This window comes from Nilaparvata lugens, chromosome 8 (genome assembly GCF_014356525.2).
Source record: "Nilaparvata lugens isolate BPH chromosome 8, ASM1435652v1, whole genome shotgun sequence".
NCBI lineage: Eukaryota > Metazoa > Arthropoda > Insecta > Hemiptera > Delphacidae > Nilaparvata > Nilaparvata lugens.
Window position 1 is genome coordinate 45,195,165 of NC_052511.1, and position 14,773 is coordinate 45,209,937.

General features: G+C 33.1%; 1 protein-coding gene across 1 annotated transcript in view; it reads left to right on the forward strand.

Annotated features, from left to right (window-relative positions):
- Positions 1–14,773, forward strand: part of LOC111043395 (TATA-binding protein-associated factor 172) — a 63,921-nt gene that overhangs the window by 43,398 nt on the left and 5,750 nt on the right. Inside the window, exons 23-33 of the mRNA XM_039435160.1 lie at positions 1,288–1,446; positions 3,138–3,373; positions 5,091–5,228; positions 5,517–5,668; positions 6,173–6,314; positions 8,378–8,585; positions 9,565–9,665; positions 9,880–9,986; positions 11,613–11,774; positions 12,540–12,674; positions 14,293–14,455. Coding sequence (XP_039291094.1) covers positions 1,288–1,446; positions 3,138–3,373; positions 5,091–5,228; positions 5,517–5,668; positions 6,173–6,314; positions 8,378–8,585; positions 9,565–9,665; positions 9,880–9,986; positions 11,613–11,774; positions 12,540–12,674; positions 14,293–14,455 — 1,703 coding nt within the window. The remainder of the gene's footprint in view (positions 1–1,287; positions 1,447–3,137; positions 3,374–5,090; positions 5,229–5,516; positions 5,669–6,172; positions 6,315–8,377; positions 8,586–9,564; positions 9,666–9,879; positions 9,987–11,612; positions 11,775–12,539; positions 12,675–14,292; positions 14,456–14,773) is intronic.

The window sequence follows — 14,773 nt, forward strand, 5'->3', positions numbered from 1 at the left end:
ATATACAGCCATGAACGATAAGTCCTTTATTTCCCCATCACAATAAGTCCAATCACCCAGACAAAAGGACCCAATCACTCACAATACGTCTTATATGGAGATCATACTGACAAAATGAAAATGACTACAAATGTATCATAACATAATAAAGATAATATATTATGGCTTTTCTTCCAACTCTGAAGTATTTACTTCAAATGCTCAACATTTGCACCTAAATAAACAATACTTCACAAACCGTGCAGATGAATGCTGTATGTTTATTATATATAACAAGTTCTATTCTTGAAAAGTAGTGTTAAGATCAGATACCCTTTCTGAGTGGTTGTGAGGTTGATATTGTGTTATTCATGTTGAATAAAAAGACTAGATATTGTCCAACCACATATTTAAACAATGGTTGGACAATATCTAGACGTTTTACTCAGTATCAGATACCCTTAATTAGAGGGCTAGAAGAATCTGCAAAAAAGAAGAATTATTAGGATCAAATCAAGTCAAAATTCCTCAAATATTTTTTTTTAAATCAACATACATTTCTTTTACAGTATTATCACTTTTATCCGATTGTACAGTATTAAATTGTAGTGCTTTATTAACTAAAAAGAATGCATTTATTTAAGATTAATTTATCTGATAAGAAATTTTTATCTCACCAAAGTGTCTCATTGATCCCAACACTTTTGGTGAGATAAAAATTTCTTATCAGATAATTAATCTTAAATAATGCATTCTTTTTAGTTAATAAGCACTACAATTTAATACTGTACAATAATACTGTAAAAGAAATGTATGTTGATTTAAAAAAAAATATTTGAGGAATTTTGACTTGATTTGATCCTAATAATTCTTCTTTTTTGCAGATTCTTCTAGCCCTCTAATTAAGGGTATCTGATACTGAGTAAAACGTCTAGATATTGTCCAACCATTGTTTAAATATGTGGTTGGACAATATCTAGTCTTTTTATTCATCATGAATAACACAATATCAGCCTCACAACTACTCAGAAAGGGTATTTGATCTTAACACTACTTTTCAAGAATAGAAGTTATGTATAATAACATACAGCATTCATCTGCACGGTTTGTGAAGTATTGTTTATTTAGGTGCAAATGTTGAGCATTTGAAGTAAATACTTCAGAGTTGGAAGAAAAGCCATAAGATATTATCTTTATTATGTTATGATACATTTTCATTTTGTCAGTATGATCTCCATATAAGACGTATTGTGAGTGATTGGGTCCTTTTGTCTGGGTGATTGGACTTATTGTGATGGGGAAATAAAGGACTTATGACAGCCGTCGTGGAGCGCGTGTTGCCGCTGCTGGCCGCAACGCACTGCGACTCGAGTCGCCAGGGAGCCGCGGAGGCCATCGCATGCCTCATCGACAAGCTGCAGTTCAATATTGTGCCCTATGTCGTCCTGCTCGTCATTCCATTGCTTGGTCAGCTATGTCTTCACTTCTTTTATTCATCCTCTCCTGATTGTGTTTTCAATCTTTTCTTTCTCTTTTTCTTTTCTTCTCTTATTTTTCTGCTACTCATCATCTTCTTCGTCTGTTTATTCTTAATTTTATTTTTTTCTCTTCTTTCTCCTTTTCTTTCCCCCGTGTTTACTTTTCTTCTTTTTTGTCTTTTCGTTTCAACTTTTTTGCTCTTCATACTTTCTTAGTATGTGCTTGTTTATCTTCTACTGTCTATATTTTAATATATATAGCCTATATATGCATATGCACTCATAGGTCAATAAAAGGATTAGAAACATCCAAAGAGTGAATAACTTGTTTGACCTATGTATGTAGCCGGGAGACATTTCTGTGTCCGGCCTGCAAAAACTGAACTTCAAATTGAGAATTCAAAATCCACTCATCATCATGTAATGCACAATGAAAATTCTACTTTGAGGTTGGAATACATTCGTAATCTTGCTTTTGAAATTTCTTCATGAAATTCACTTCCAAAAAAACGTTTTGTTCTTAAACCTTTAGAACTAGTTGATAAACACATATTTTAAACATGAAATTTGTCCAAAATTAGATACACATTACATTTTTTTTATAAAACGGAATTTAAAGATGTTCAACTCTGTTGCTAAGGCAACATCAATAATTTTTTTCTTAATCTATGTCTTCTTTTCCTTTTCTTACCTTTATTTCTCTTCCCATCTACTTCCATTTTCAAATTTTCTTTTGCGGTCCATATTTTTCACTACTTTCTTCTCAGATTTTTTTGTCTCCTGTTTTCCTCTCCTTTTTCTTCTGTACTTTTCTTCTCTTCTTTTATACTTATTCTTCTGTATACTTTTTCTCCAGTATACTTCTGTATACTACTTCTTCTTCCTCTTCTGTATTTGTCTCTTCGAAAATTTCATGTTTCCAGGTGGAATTGACTCGTCATTGTGGAACATATTTATTTATTCAAATAAAGCTATGGGTCGGAAGAAAAATATACTGTTTATAGAAAACAATACAAATGATTAATTATTCTTGTCATTTCAATCTAAATAACTTGCCTATTACTATCTTCCCATGATTCTGGGAGGTGTAATTTTCAAAAGAAAAAATAATGTTTTCATGACTTTACAATTTCATCAAAAATATTTCATTTTCCTTCAACCCTGAAACGCTTTTAGCGCAACTAGTATATTGGGGATAACATTCCACTTAGGCCGGCTACTAACGATACTGAATTTCTGTCGAACATGTCTGTACAAACTTTGTGTCTTCGGCAAAAGACTTCAAGTGAAATACAACTGTTTCTAGCAGTAAATGAACCACTGGAAAATCACTTATAATACAAAAATAATTTAACCCCAAATAGAGCAGCGAAAAATGAACAACTAAGAATTGAAGACATAAATACCTAACCTCAAAACATATTAGTTCGAAGCCTTATCGAAGACACAAAAGTCTGCTCATAGATGAAGACTGTTCAAAAGTCTGTTTGAAGTCACAATCGCTCAAAAAGTATGTTTATAAATGTTGTGACAGTCATGCAATAACGTTAGTGCAGGCCTTACAGACCTGCGGTTGAATTAGACATTTAAGATAGTGATATTCATACAATTGTCAAAACTGATATTTTGTGGTCAGTTTGTTTTATTTAGACTATAACCGTTTTCTTATTGTGTTTGCAGGTCGAATGAGCGACCAGGATACGTCGGTGCGTCAGATAGCGACACACTGCTTTGCCACGCTGATCCAACTGATGCCATTGGACGGCGCCATTCCCAATCCCCCCGCACTCACAGCCGAGCTCACCCTCCAGAAGGACAAGGACAAGGCATTCCTCGAACAACTCTTCAACCCCAAAACCATTGAGGACTACAAGGTGCCCGTGCCTATCAACGCGCAGCTCAGGTCTTATCAGCAGGTTAGTTCAACCATCATTATTAGTTAGGGCCTCCCAATTGTTAGGCTCTCATATCCTACATTCAGTACAAGGTCTATAAAAACCAGCAGGTCAAGACACCCGTGTTCCTTATGGAGCGGCCATTTTGTGCGGTTTTTATGGCGGTACATTTAAAAATCCAATCTAATTCAATTTGCTCGTAAAAAAACATGCATTTTGCATTTAAAAAAAATATTATGGTTCAGATAATATTTTGTAAATTCAGGTTTTAGATTTTTAATAATGAAATTTCAATAATAAATGGTTCAATAATTTATTTATTTATTAATAAAAATTGTTCTTATTCTTGTTCCCAATCAATTAAATCTAAAAATCAACAATTCAGTTCCTAGTTGGAAACTAAATACTATTATTCTGTCGGAAGAATTTATTTTACAATTCAAAGCCAAGCAATATCCCTTAAAAAATATTACAAATAACACATCATATTGTTTAATCTATAATGATAACAGCTGATAAATTTGAAAATTGGTGAACCAGAACCCCACATAATGGCGATTTTTCAATGCATCACGGGATCATGTCATGACCTATATTTATTCATTTATTTATTTATATAGACCTTGATTCAGTAAGTCTGTCAGAAGATGTTGGACGTGGGCTGATTCGAAATGCCGACAATATTATAGAAATAAATAAATTAAACTATCATCCTCATTTCATAACAACATTATCTTTATTGGTTGTGTTATACATTTATTTATTTAATAATGTACAATTATTATACTTATATTAGAAGGCACAATAGGCTAATGTCCAAAACGGTCCCTTTTCAAATTTATACTACAGTCCAAATCAAAATGTAGATTATGACTCTATCACTTATTAAAAGACCAATTTTACACTTGAAAAACAACAGCTATCAACCATATTACTAATACCATAGATAAAGGATAAGCATAAGTTTCTTGTCTCTGCTAATAGTGATACATAGTATTTGGTACTAATAATTAAATATGGAATTAGGAAAAAAAATGGAATAGACCCACGAAAAGCCCTATGATGGCCATGTCCTGCAATAATAGGATTATTGTCTATATAGTAATAACAATGAATAATTTCATTTGTACAAGGTATAACCACACAAATTAGTTGAGTTTAACACATTCTAACAATGACTAAATTATATTACTTGAACAAAATATCATAAATTTGCACACAACCATGGAAGCTCCTACATTACAATAAATAAACAATATTACCATGAATTAATTGCCAACATTTAACAATATGACACTGAAAGGTAATTCCCAAAGTCAATAAATCCAGCAGATTCAACACATTCAAATAATTCAGTAACTTAAATAAATTAAATACATTTTTTTGTTTAAATAATTTATTTCCAATGGTATGAAATTTATACAATTCATAATTTTGTATTATTGAATAATATTAATAATTGATGCTATAAAATCTCAAAAATTTATTTAATCCACGTTGCTTATATTCACTTTTTTCAAATTGTTTGCAACTAAATTGTCTGTTGTCTGCCTACATTTTTTCAGCAGATTTTAACTTAATTTTATTGCATTTGGATTATTGCTCTACTGTTTTGATTTGATCTTCAATTTGATTGAAATCAAAATTTATACATATCAATTTATCCTATCAATCATTGGTCTTCTGTTCAATAACTTTTTCAAATTTATCAAATAATTGAATTTCCTTCACTTTTCAGTCTGGTGTCAACTGGTTGGCGTTTTTGAACAAATACAAACTGCATGGAATACTGTGCGATGACATGGGTCTAGGAAAAACACTGCAGTCAATATGCATTCTTGCCGGTGATCACTATACAAGACACCAACAATATAAGGTATGCTTACATTTCAATTGTTAATTTCATGAAATACACTGTATTTAAAAGTGTTTATCGAATATTAAAGACATCTTATTAGACAAAAACTAGGTTTTATCTTATTGGAAAAATCTAGATTAACTAGTTTTCTGATATTAACCGATTATAAATAATGCAAAATAAATTTTTTGTATTAACTTCATCAACTTTCATTCACTTTCATTTCTTCATGTGTGTATTTATTTGATGGTGATTTATTTTCTTTCATTCAACTGTGAGATTAAGTTTGTTTTAAATTGTTTGCAGGCCACAAAAAGTCCAGACTGTGTACCTTTGCCATCTCTAGTGATTTGTCCTCCAACGCTCACTGGTCACTGGGTTTATGAAGTTGAAAAGTTCCTATCCAAAAAGTATTTGAATCCGCTACATTACGCTGGACCTCCTGTTGAAAGAGAACGGTAAGCATAGTATTATTAAAATTCAATTAAATTTTTTTTTTGTTATTTCATAGTGTTATTTTGAATTTTGTCTTTTTTCTCAAAAATGTTGATCCAATTTTCTAATTTTTCTTTTAACCTGATTCATCAGATCATATAAAAAGTTTTTGTAATGCAGCGTTCTGAATATTCAAAAATGGAAAGTAAATATGCGTTTTGATAAGTTTCTTTTTTATCTAAATGCTTTTCCAAGAAATAGGTATGGTAGAGATATACCTCAGACATTATTATTCTGATAGTAAAGTAAATTCGTATGGCTTTTGTTGGTGGGGAGTCCCTTGCGGGAAGGTCCCACCGCCTGAATATAATTCAAGCCGTCAATGGGCCTTACGACTGTCATACTTCAGCCGGGACCGACAATTTATTCTGATACTTCATTAATTTGATAACTTTTATAATCTATTTTATACATTTTTGTATGGTGGTGTAGATACTTTTGTTCGAGTATTTTGTTTTGTATTACAGGTTACGTTCGAAAGTCAGCAAGCATAATCTGATTATAGCCTCCTACGATATTGTGAGGAAAGACATCGACTTCTTCTCAGTCATTAAATGGAACTATGTCATCTTGGATGAGGGTCATGTCATCAAGAATGGCAAAACTAAGGTACGGATATTTGGCTTCAACATTCAATATTAACCCTAGATTGAAGATTTCAGTATGATTGTTCTAATATTAAATTTTACCAGTCACCAGACAAATGAGTAATGTGATGTAATGTGACAATTAAATTAATTGATTAAAAAATGAAATAAGATTATTGATACATTTTTCTATTGAATTGACATGGTTTGTTTGAATTTAATAGTAATCAATGTTGAAAATTGTTGAGAGCATCACTTCGTAAATCAGTTGATGTAATGTGATGATTAGCCACATATTCTTTAATATATATAGCAACTTGATACTTTACTATAAAATAGCTCTTAGTTCAACTCTATAAAGAGGAATGATTCAAATTAGCAGTTTTGAGTGAATTTCAGATTCAAATTGGACACTATCTTGAAAAATCGGGGTATTTTAAATATCTTATCTTTATTTTATTCTGTAATCGACATTTGTTTGACTCTTCTTTTTAGGGCTACTGATCATTAAAACACGATAAAAATGATCAAGTAGCGTCATTTTATTGCAACAGTGCTAGTTTCAACTCTTAGAAAGCCATTTTCAAGTGTAAATCTTGATTTATTGATTTACACTTAAAATTGCTCTTGAAGAGTTGAAACTAGTTGTGCTGCAATAAAATTGAGGGTACTTGATAATTTTTATCGTGTTTCAAGTATTCGCGAGTTTATCTGGCTAGGGAATCATATTTAGAAAATCATCATTTCTAGAAATCTCGTAATTTTTATTTTTAGTTTCTTTAATTGTAGTTTAATTTTATTTATAATCGTAGGCAATCATAGTATCTAGAAATTTCGTGATTTTTCTTTTTAGTTTCTGTAAGGCTGCATTTACATTAAAGTTATTAAACTGACGATTTTGTAGTAATTGTTATGTTTGAACCACTGTCATTGAAAAAGCGGAAATGTTGTACATCGAAAGGTCTATTCTTGCCATTTCAGTAGCCAGTATGTCGTGGTCAAGTGAACATCAAGCGATTGTGATTGAAGCTTATTTTTAAAATAATGACTCGGTTATTTTAACACATCGTTTATGTCGCAGACATTTCAATATTTTAAATCGACACGCGCCTGTTCCCAGTAGGAATACGATTTTTTGTGGGTAAAGAATTTCAGGAACACGTTGTCCGCTTTAAAAACGAAACTAACAAGACGAAAACGAACCGTGAGAATGCCTGAAAAACGCCCAAATCAAATAGCTGTTACACGGTTCAGCAGCGAAACATGCTGTTGCGCTAGCCATTTCTGATCTAAGTTTACGACGAATTCTTCATTCCGACCTAAAATTTCATCCGTATAAGATAATGTTAGTGCAACAAGTTAATGCAAATGATTGGGCACATTGCAAAGCCGCTTGCGAGATCATTCTCGAATATGTCCACCAGGATGCCGTTATTCTTTCAAGTGACGAGGAACATTTTCATTTTTCAGTATTTGTGAATAAACAAAATTACCGTTATTGAGCAGCTAATAATCCACAGAACTAAAGGAAGTAATTCAACGACAAATTGAAGCAATTCCACAAGTGATGATTGAGCGAGCAATGGCAAATTTTAGAATTAGGTTAAGTGAGTGCGTGAAAAGTAACGGAAATCATTTGGATGACATAATCTCCAAATAAAAAACGTTGTGAGTAATCTATTTAATTCACTATAAATTGCAAAATTTGATCTTCAATTTGATATATTATATGATTTAATTGTACGAAACACACTCAAGTTATTATCCTTCAAAAATCGTCAGGTTTTTATGCCGGGCCCTGTATTAGATTGAACATAATTATGTGTTTGTCAAGTTCCGTTCAATCTAATAGAATCTATAAAGGTTAGTGTAAACGCAGGTTTAGTTTCTGTAATTCTAGTTCATTTTCATCGATTATTTATGGTTTGTTTGGTTGTTTGTCAGTTGTCGAAAGCGATTAAATAGCTGATGGCCAACCACCGCCTGATTCTGTCGGGGACTCCGATCCAAAACAATGTGTTTTCTTTTATTCTAGTTAATTGTCTTTATAATGGATTATTTATGGTTTGTTTGGTTGTTTGCCAGTCGTCGAAAGCGATCAAGCAGCTGACGGCCAACCACCGGCTGATCCTGTCGGGGACTCCGATCCAGAATAACGTGCTCGAGCTTTGGTCACTGCTGGACTTCCTGATGCCCGGCTTCCTGGGCACCGAGCGCCAGTTCACCGCCAAGTACAGTCGGCCCATCCTCGCCAGTCGCGACCCCAAGAGCTCCAGGCAGGAACAGGAGGCTGGTCAGTCGGATTTTGTCACTTCTACTTTTCAAATTCATTCATTTGCCATAAAATTTTTATACAAATTGATAAATATTCTCAATTACAATATGGCTCTACTGACAAAGAACAACTTGTGTGCAGGCAGTGAGCTCAAACAACCAGGTATGATAAACATGTCTATAGAAAAATAAAAATAGAGCTTATTATAAACAACTAAAATAAATAAAATTACGGAAAACTAGGTCACATCCCAATATTTACAAACAATAAGACAAAGTAACGAATTACAAATTAAAAAAGACAGAACAAGGAAGCTATGACAAATAATTTTCAAGATGTATAATACTAGATTGAAACACTACATAATGGAGATAGATAAAATATCTATAAATATCTACTATCAGACTTTTAAATTAATTAATATGTTAGAGCACTTCCACCATCCAACTTTTTTATCATCGAAATTAATTGCAAGTGTCAGTTATGTTAGTATAAGCTCAACACAAAGTTGAGCTTGGAAAGAGACGTGGATAAGTCAAGTCTAAGGACCCAACTCTTCGAGGGTCTCAAGACGCACTGAATTTCTTCAGCTCGTTATCTGGATGCATCATCTTATGGGGTAAACTATACGAGCGAAATAGACGCTCCCCATAAGAGGCCATGCACTTTGAAGACGCGCGCGAAATTAATTCAGAGCGTCAGACGCTCGTATAGTTAGGGTCTTAGTTAGGGCTAAGTAAGTCAAGTGACCTGGTGTCATAGTTGAATGAAACATTCTTACTTCGAAGAATAAAGAATTTATGCTACTCTCATGTTACAGTAACCATTTATTACATTTGGTTCACTGATAATTATCTTGAAACGTGTAAACATAATATTTTGGATGGAATTTGGATGTTCACCTCGATTTTCAGTATTGGGTTCCGATTGAAGTATTAGTAAAAATTGTAAGATTTATTTAAAATCCTCATTTTATCTCAAAATCACTTTATTTCAGGTGTTCTAGCCATGGAAGCTCTCCACAGACAGGTTCTTCCATTTGTTCTTCGAAGAATGAAAGAAGATGTTCTCAAAGATCTTCCACCAAAAATCACTCAGGTAAATATCTTGATTTGTTTTTTCTTGCTTTGGTTATTTTAAATATATCAATCTGCAATTCAGAATTTTTATAATATTAATGATGGATGTTAGGATGTATAATCCATGGAGTATTATTCTATCAATCCAAATCCGTTAAGACTATTAAAAAATGTTGTCAATCATTCTTGTCATCTTCATTGTAAAATGATCTTTGTTTCATTGTTTTTCACAGGATTATTATTGTGATCTAAGCCCTCTACAAGAACAACTGTACGAAGACTTCACCAAGTCGCATGCTCATCAAAACCTTGCTCAAACAATTGGCTCCAAAGTCAGTAGCTTACAAGGAAATCCTTGAGGATTTCCTTGTAAGCTACTGACTTTGGAGCCAATTGTTTGAGCAAGGTTTTGATGAGCATGCGACTTGGTGAAGTCTTCGTACAGTTGTTCTTGTAGAGGGCTTAGATCACAATAATAATCCTGTGAAAAACAATGAAACAAAGATCATTTTACAATGAAGATGACAAGAATGATTGACAACATTTTTTAATAGTCTTAACGGATTTGGATTGATAGAATAATACTCCATGGATTATACATCCAAACATCCATCATTAATATTATAAAAATTCTGAATTGCATTTTGCAGATTGATATATTTAAAATAACCAAAGCAAGAAAAACAAATCAAGATATTTACCTGAGTGATTTTTGGTGGAAGATCTTTGAGAACATCTTCTTTCATTCTTCGAAGAACAAATGGAAGAACCTGTCTGTGGAGAGCTTCCATGGCTAGAACACCTGAAATAAAGTGATTTTGAGATAAAATGAGGATTTTAGATAAATCTTACAATTTTTACTAATACTTCAATCGGAACCCAATACTGAAAATCGAGGTGAACATCCAAATTCCATCCAAAATATTATGTTTACACGTTTCAAGATAATTATCAGTGAACCAAATGTAATAAATGGTTACTGTAACATGAGAGTAGCATAAATTCTTTATTCTTCGAAGTAAGAATGTTTCATTCAAGAATGACACCAGGTCACTTGACTTACTTAGCCCTAACTAAGACCCTAACTATACGAGCGTCTGACGTTCTGAATTAATTTCGCGCGCGTCTTCTAATTGCATGGCCCCTCGTTCCCCAGACCTAACACCGCTGGATTTTTTCTTGTGGGGTTTCATAAAAGATATTAAGTACGTACCCCCTTTGCCAGCCAGTCTATCTGAACTTAGAGCAAGGATTTGCGCTGCTGTTGAGCAAGTTACACCTGAAATGCTAGTGCGAGTCTGGGAAGAAATCTACTATCGATGGGTCTGCAGGATATCCAACGGAAGTCACATAGAACATCTTCAGTTTTAAGGTAAAAAAACTAAAGGAAACCAAGTATTTTCCTAGACACCAAAATCAGCTCTGTACTGTGTTTAATAAGATTTACATGAATTTTCAATGTTGTAAAGTCCTTTTTGAATTACCCGGTATATTACTACTAAAATTATCAACATTTTGGTGAGGGATATTCTTATTTGTATACTACTAAAATCTATTGTGTTATATGTCATTTATCTTTCTATATTTCTTCATATCACAGCACAAACCCGTACTAATGTATAACATTGCATCACAATAACAATCTCAATATTATATGTATAACAATCTATCACATTGTTATAGTCTTTAGAATAGAAAATCGAGTTTGCTTGTAACTGTACACTTTATAGTATTTTGGAATCTACTCTCAACTTCTTGCTGTGAGTTAGAAGTCCGGAGTTGTAGTTTCATGTATTTCTTCATTGGAATATTCATTTACTTAAAATGAATAATAAAGAATACAAAAATGCAGTTTTTTAATTAACATTTTTTGGTCATGTATATCTGAACTCATTTCATGTAATGTTTGAACCTTTTGAATTTAACACAATTGTCATTTATTGTCTTTTATACAATATCAATATTATTCTCTTCTCCAGGCTCTTAGATATTTGCAAAACGTGTGCAATCATCCAAAACTGGTGTTGACACCCCAGCACCCGGAATACAGTAAAATCTCACTGCAAATGCTATCGCAGAATTCTAGTCTCAAGGATATCAACCATGCTGCCAAATTACCTGCTCTAAAGTAAGTATTATTGTAAAATATTGTCTATTTGACTACACAATGAAATGATACATTTGAATTACTTCACATTTTATAAATCGAAAGTGGCAGAGGCTCTAGCACTAGACTATTTTTGAACATCGTTAGGCCAAGTTTCTAGGATACTATGAAATCTAATGAACCATCAAATGTTAATTAAATGCATATGTTTAATGGTCTATTGGATTTATAAAACATATTAAACCTAGAAAACTTATTTTCTCATATAATTTACCAAGTGCTGAATTTAAACGTAAATATACAATAAACAATCGAAAAGGGTGTTACCAAACATTAGAAATAGTGTGAAAACTACTTTATTTAACATCAATGATCTATTTAATAATTCTAATCTAGAATAGCCTAATAATTTGATTTGAAGTTAATATTAATACATCTATTGAATTGTTTATTAATTTTGTAAGTTAAGATTTCTAAGATTGATAGCCTGCTAGTTGCACACAAAAACCTGGTTTTGCTGACAACGCCTGTGAGCTTATGTTGAGAAGAATATATTTATTTCATGTTTATGTTTAAATTAAGTATTTTAATGGTGATTTTGTTTTGAAAATAATTGTATGGTATTATGGCAAATGTAGAAAGTTTGAATTTTCTACTTATTCAATCATTTACAACTTACAACATTCATACTCAAGGAGAAGCATAACAGGCTCATGTCTGAAACTGTTAATTTCCCTATTTATAATGCAGATACATTGAAATATAATAATAATTTGATTATTGCAGACAATTGCTGTTGGATTGCGGAATAGGATCGGAAAGTAGTGGAAGTACTGCGGAGCCTGTAGTCAATCAGCATCGAGCCCTCATCTTTTGCCAGCTCAAAGCCATGTTGGACATTCTGGAAAACGACTTTTTCAAGTAAAAACTCTTATATAACATGATTCTTGAATACTCGATTTACTCATAGATAACCTGTATGGTCAATATCACTTTTACACTTTTATTCACTTTTTTATCACTTTTTCTAAGGTACATCAAATCGCTGAACGAAATTTTCTGTTTTTAAAAAAATGGCTGGACAGAAATACAGAGCTTGAATGTTGATGAAACCAATTACATGACTTTCGCATTAAACAGATCCACATGAAATTTATCTGCAATAGAATAAGATACCTTTCCTTCAAATTCTATGAAGCAAAAAAAATCTGAGTCAAAGTCAGCTGAAAATGGTATACTTTGCTCTGGTTCAATCTATAAAGGTAAGCGCACACAGATCGTCATCGGACGGACGGCACGCATCTAACGATTAGATTTGATGCATTGTTTTCAATTGGAGTGCGCATACCTATACGATGCGGATAGGTATGCGTCGAATCTAATCTGAAAACTAATCTCTGATCTCAAAAAATCTGAAAAACTGATCTCAAATCTAATCGTCCGATGCGTGCCGTCCGTCCGATGACGATCTGTGTGCGCCTAACTTGATAATTCAATATATGATATCGGGGGGGGGGGCTGTTATAATTCGCATTTAGAGGAACTTTCTTATGTCAAAATTTAATCATCAAAACTATTCTAAATAAACCTAGACTTTTCCCAACCACTTTTCAAGAATTTGATGTTCTCACAATTAGACATTTTGAGTATAGTAAAATTTATTACTAAGCATAAAACTGATTTTCCTTCTACAAATAACACTGCCAACAGCCTGTACAACCTAAGACCTACAGCAAATAAATATTCAACTTACAATACAAACATAGAAACTATCAGAAGACAACTTATATACATAAGCAGTAAAATCATTAATACAATCTCTGAAAAGTATATTAAATATGCGAAAATAAATAAAAACCAAAAACAGGATATTAACACCTGGATCAAATGCAATTTTTTCTTCTATCTATGAGATGTTTTCACAAAGTGTACTCTTCTGACTTGTGTGCTTGCTTATTCTGCATTCTTTGTAAATTATCTAGTCCTTCAAATCTTTTCACCACCTGGTTCTATCATATTTTTTATCCTTTCCCTTATTTTTGTTCCCCCTCCCATCCTTTCACATTTACTGTCTATTTACTTTTCCTGTTACCTCTTTCACCTTCTCAAGGATTGAAGGTTTTCCTAGTACATGGATAACCATAGTTGAAAAACCCTTCAATCCTCCACCTTTTTTTTTGCACCACTTTCTTTTTATTTTGTTTTAATGTTAGGGGTCGCTGACAGGAGGTCTCGCGTTCTGAGGAAGGTGTAGAAGCGGAGTGATGCTCTCTGAAGGAGGGCATCGGCTTTTATAGCCGTTGGCTGTAGTAGAGTGGCGAGAGTTGAGCCACCTCCGCTGGCCGGATCTCCAAACCTGCGTATTTAGAATACGCGTTGCAGCAAAATCTTCTAGGCAGTTTAGCGATAACCTCCTGTCATCTCTAGCATTATACTTCGTAACAAATTCACTTCGTTACATACCTAGCACTGCCGTTTTTCATCCTAATCTTGAAGTTTGTATTTCTTAACTTGTGAAATTGATTTTTTTATTTTACAGGACGCACATGCCAAGCGTTTCTTACCTTCGGCTTGATGGTTCGATTCCTCCCGGAGCTAGGCATTCGGTTGTCACTCAGTTCAATAACGATCCCTCGATAGATGTGCTGCTTCTAACCACTCATGTCGGAGGCCTAGGACTCAATCTCACTGGAGCTGATACTGTGAGTTCTAATCTATCACTTTCTTAAAGGATTTTCAATGACATCAGTTCTATCATCATTTTTAAATATCATTCTTATGCACTACTATTTTATGCTAATATGTAATTATTCGAAATTAATAGTATTATTTTTTTATATTGATAGACTTTATTCTGAACCAATATTGTTGTATTTGAATGGGAAAAGTATTAGGGTAGAAACACACTGTAAGCGGAGCGTGGTGTGGTTAGAGTTCATGATACACACAGAAGCGTCTGAGCGTCTAGCGTCAAGGGCCTAGAAAATGGTGTTGTCTAAGTTTGCACGTACATCACTTTG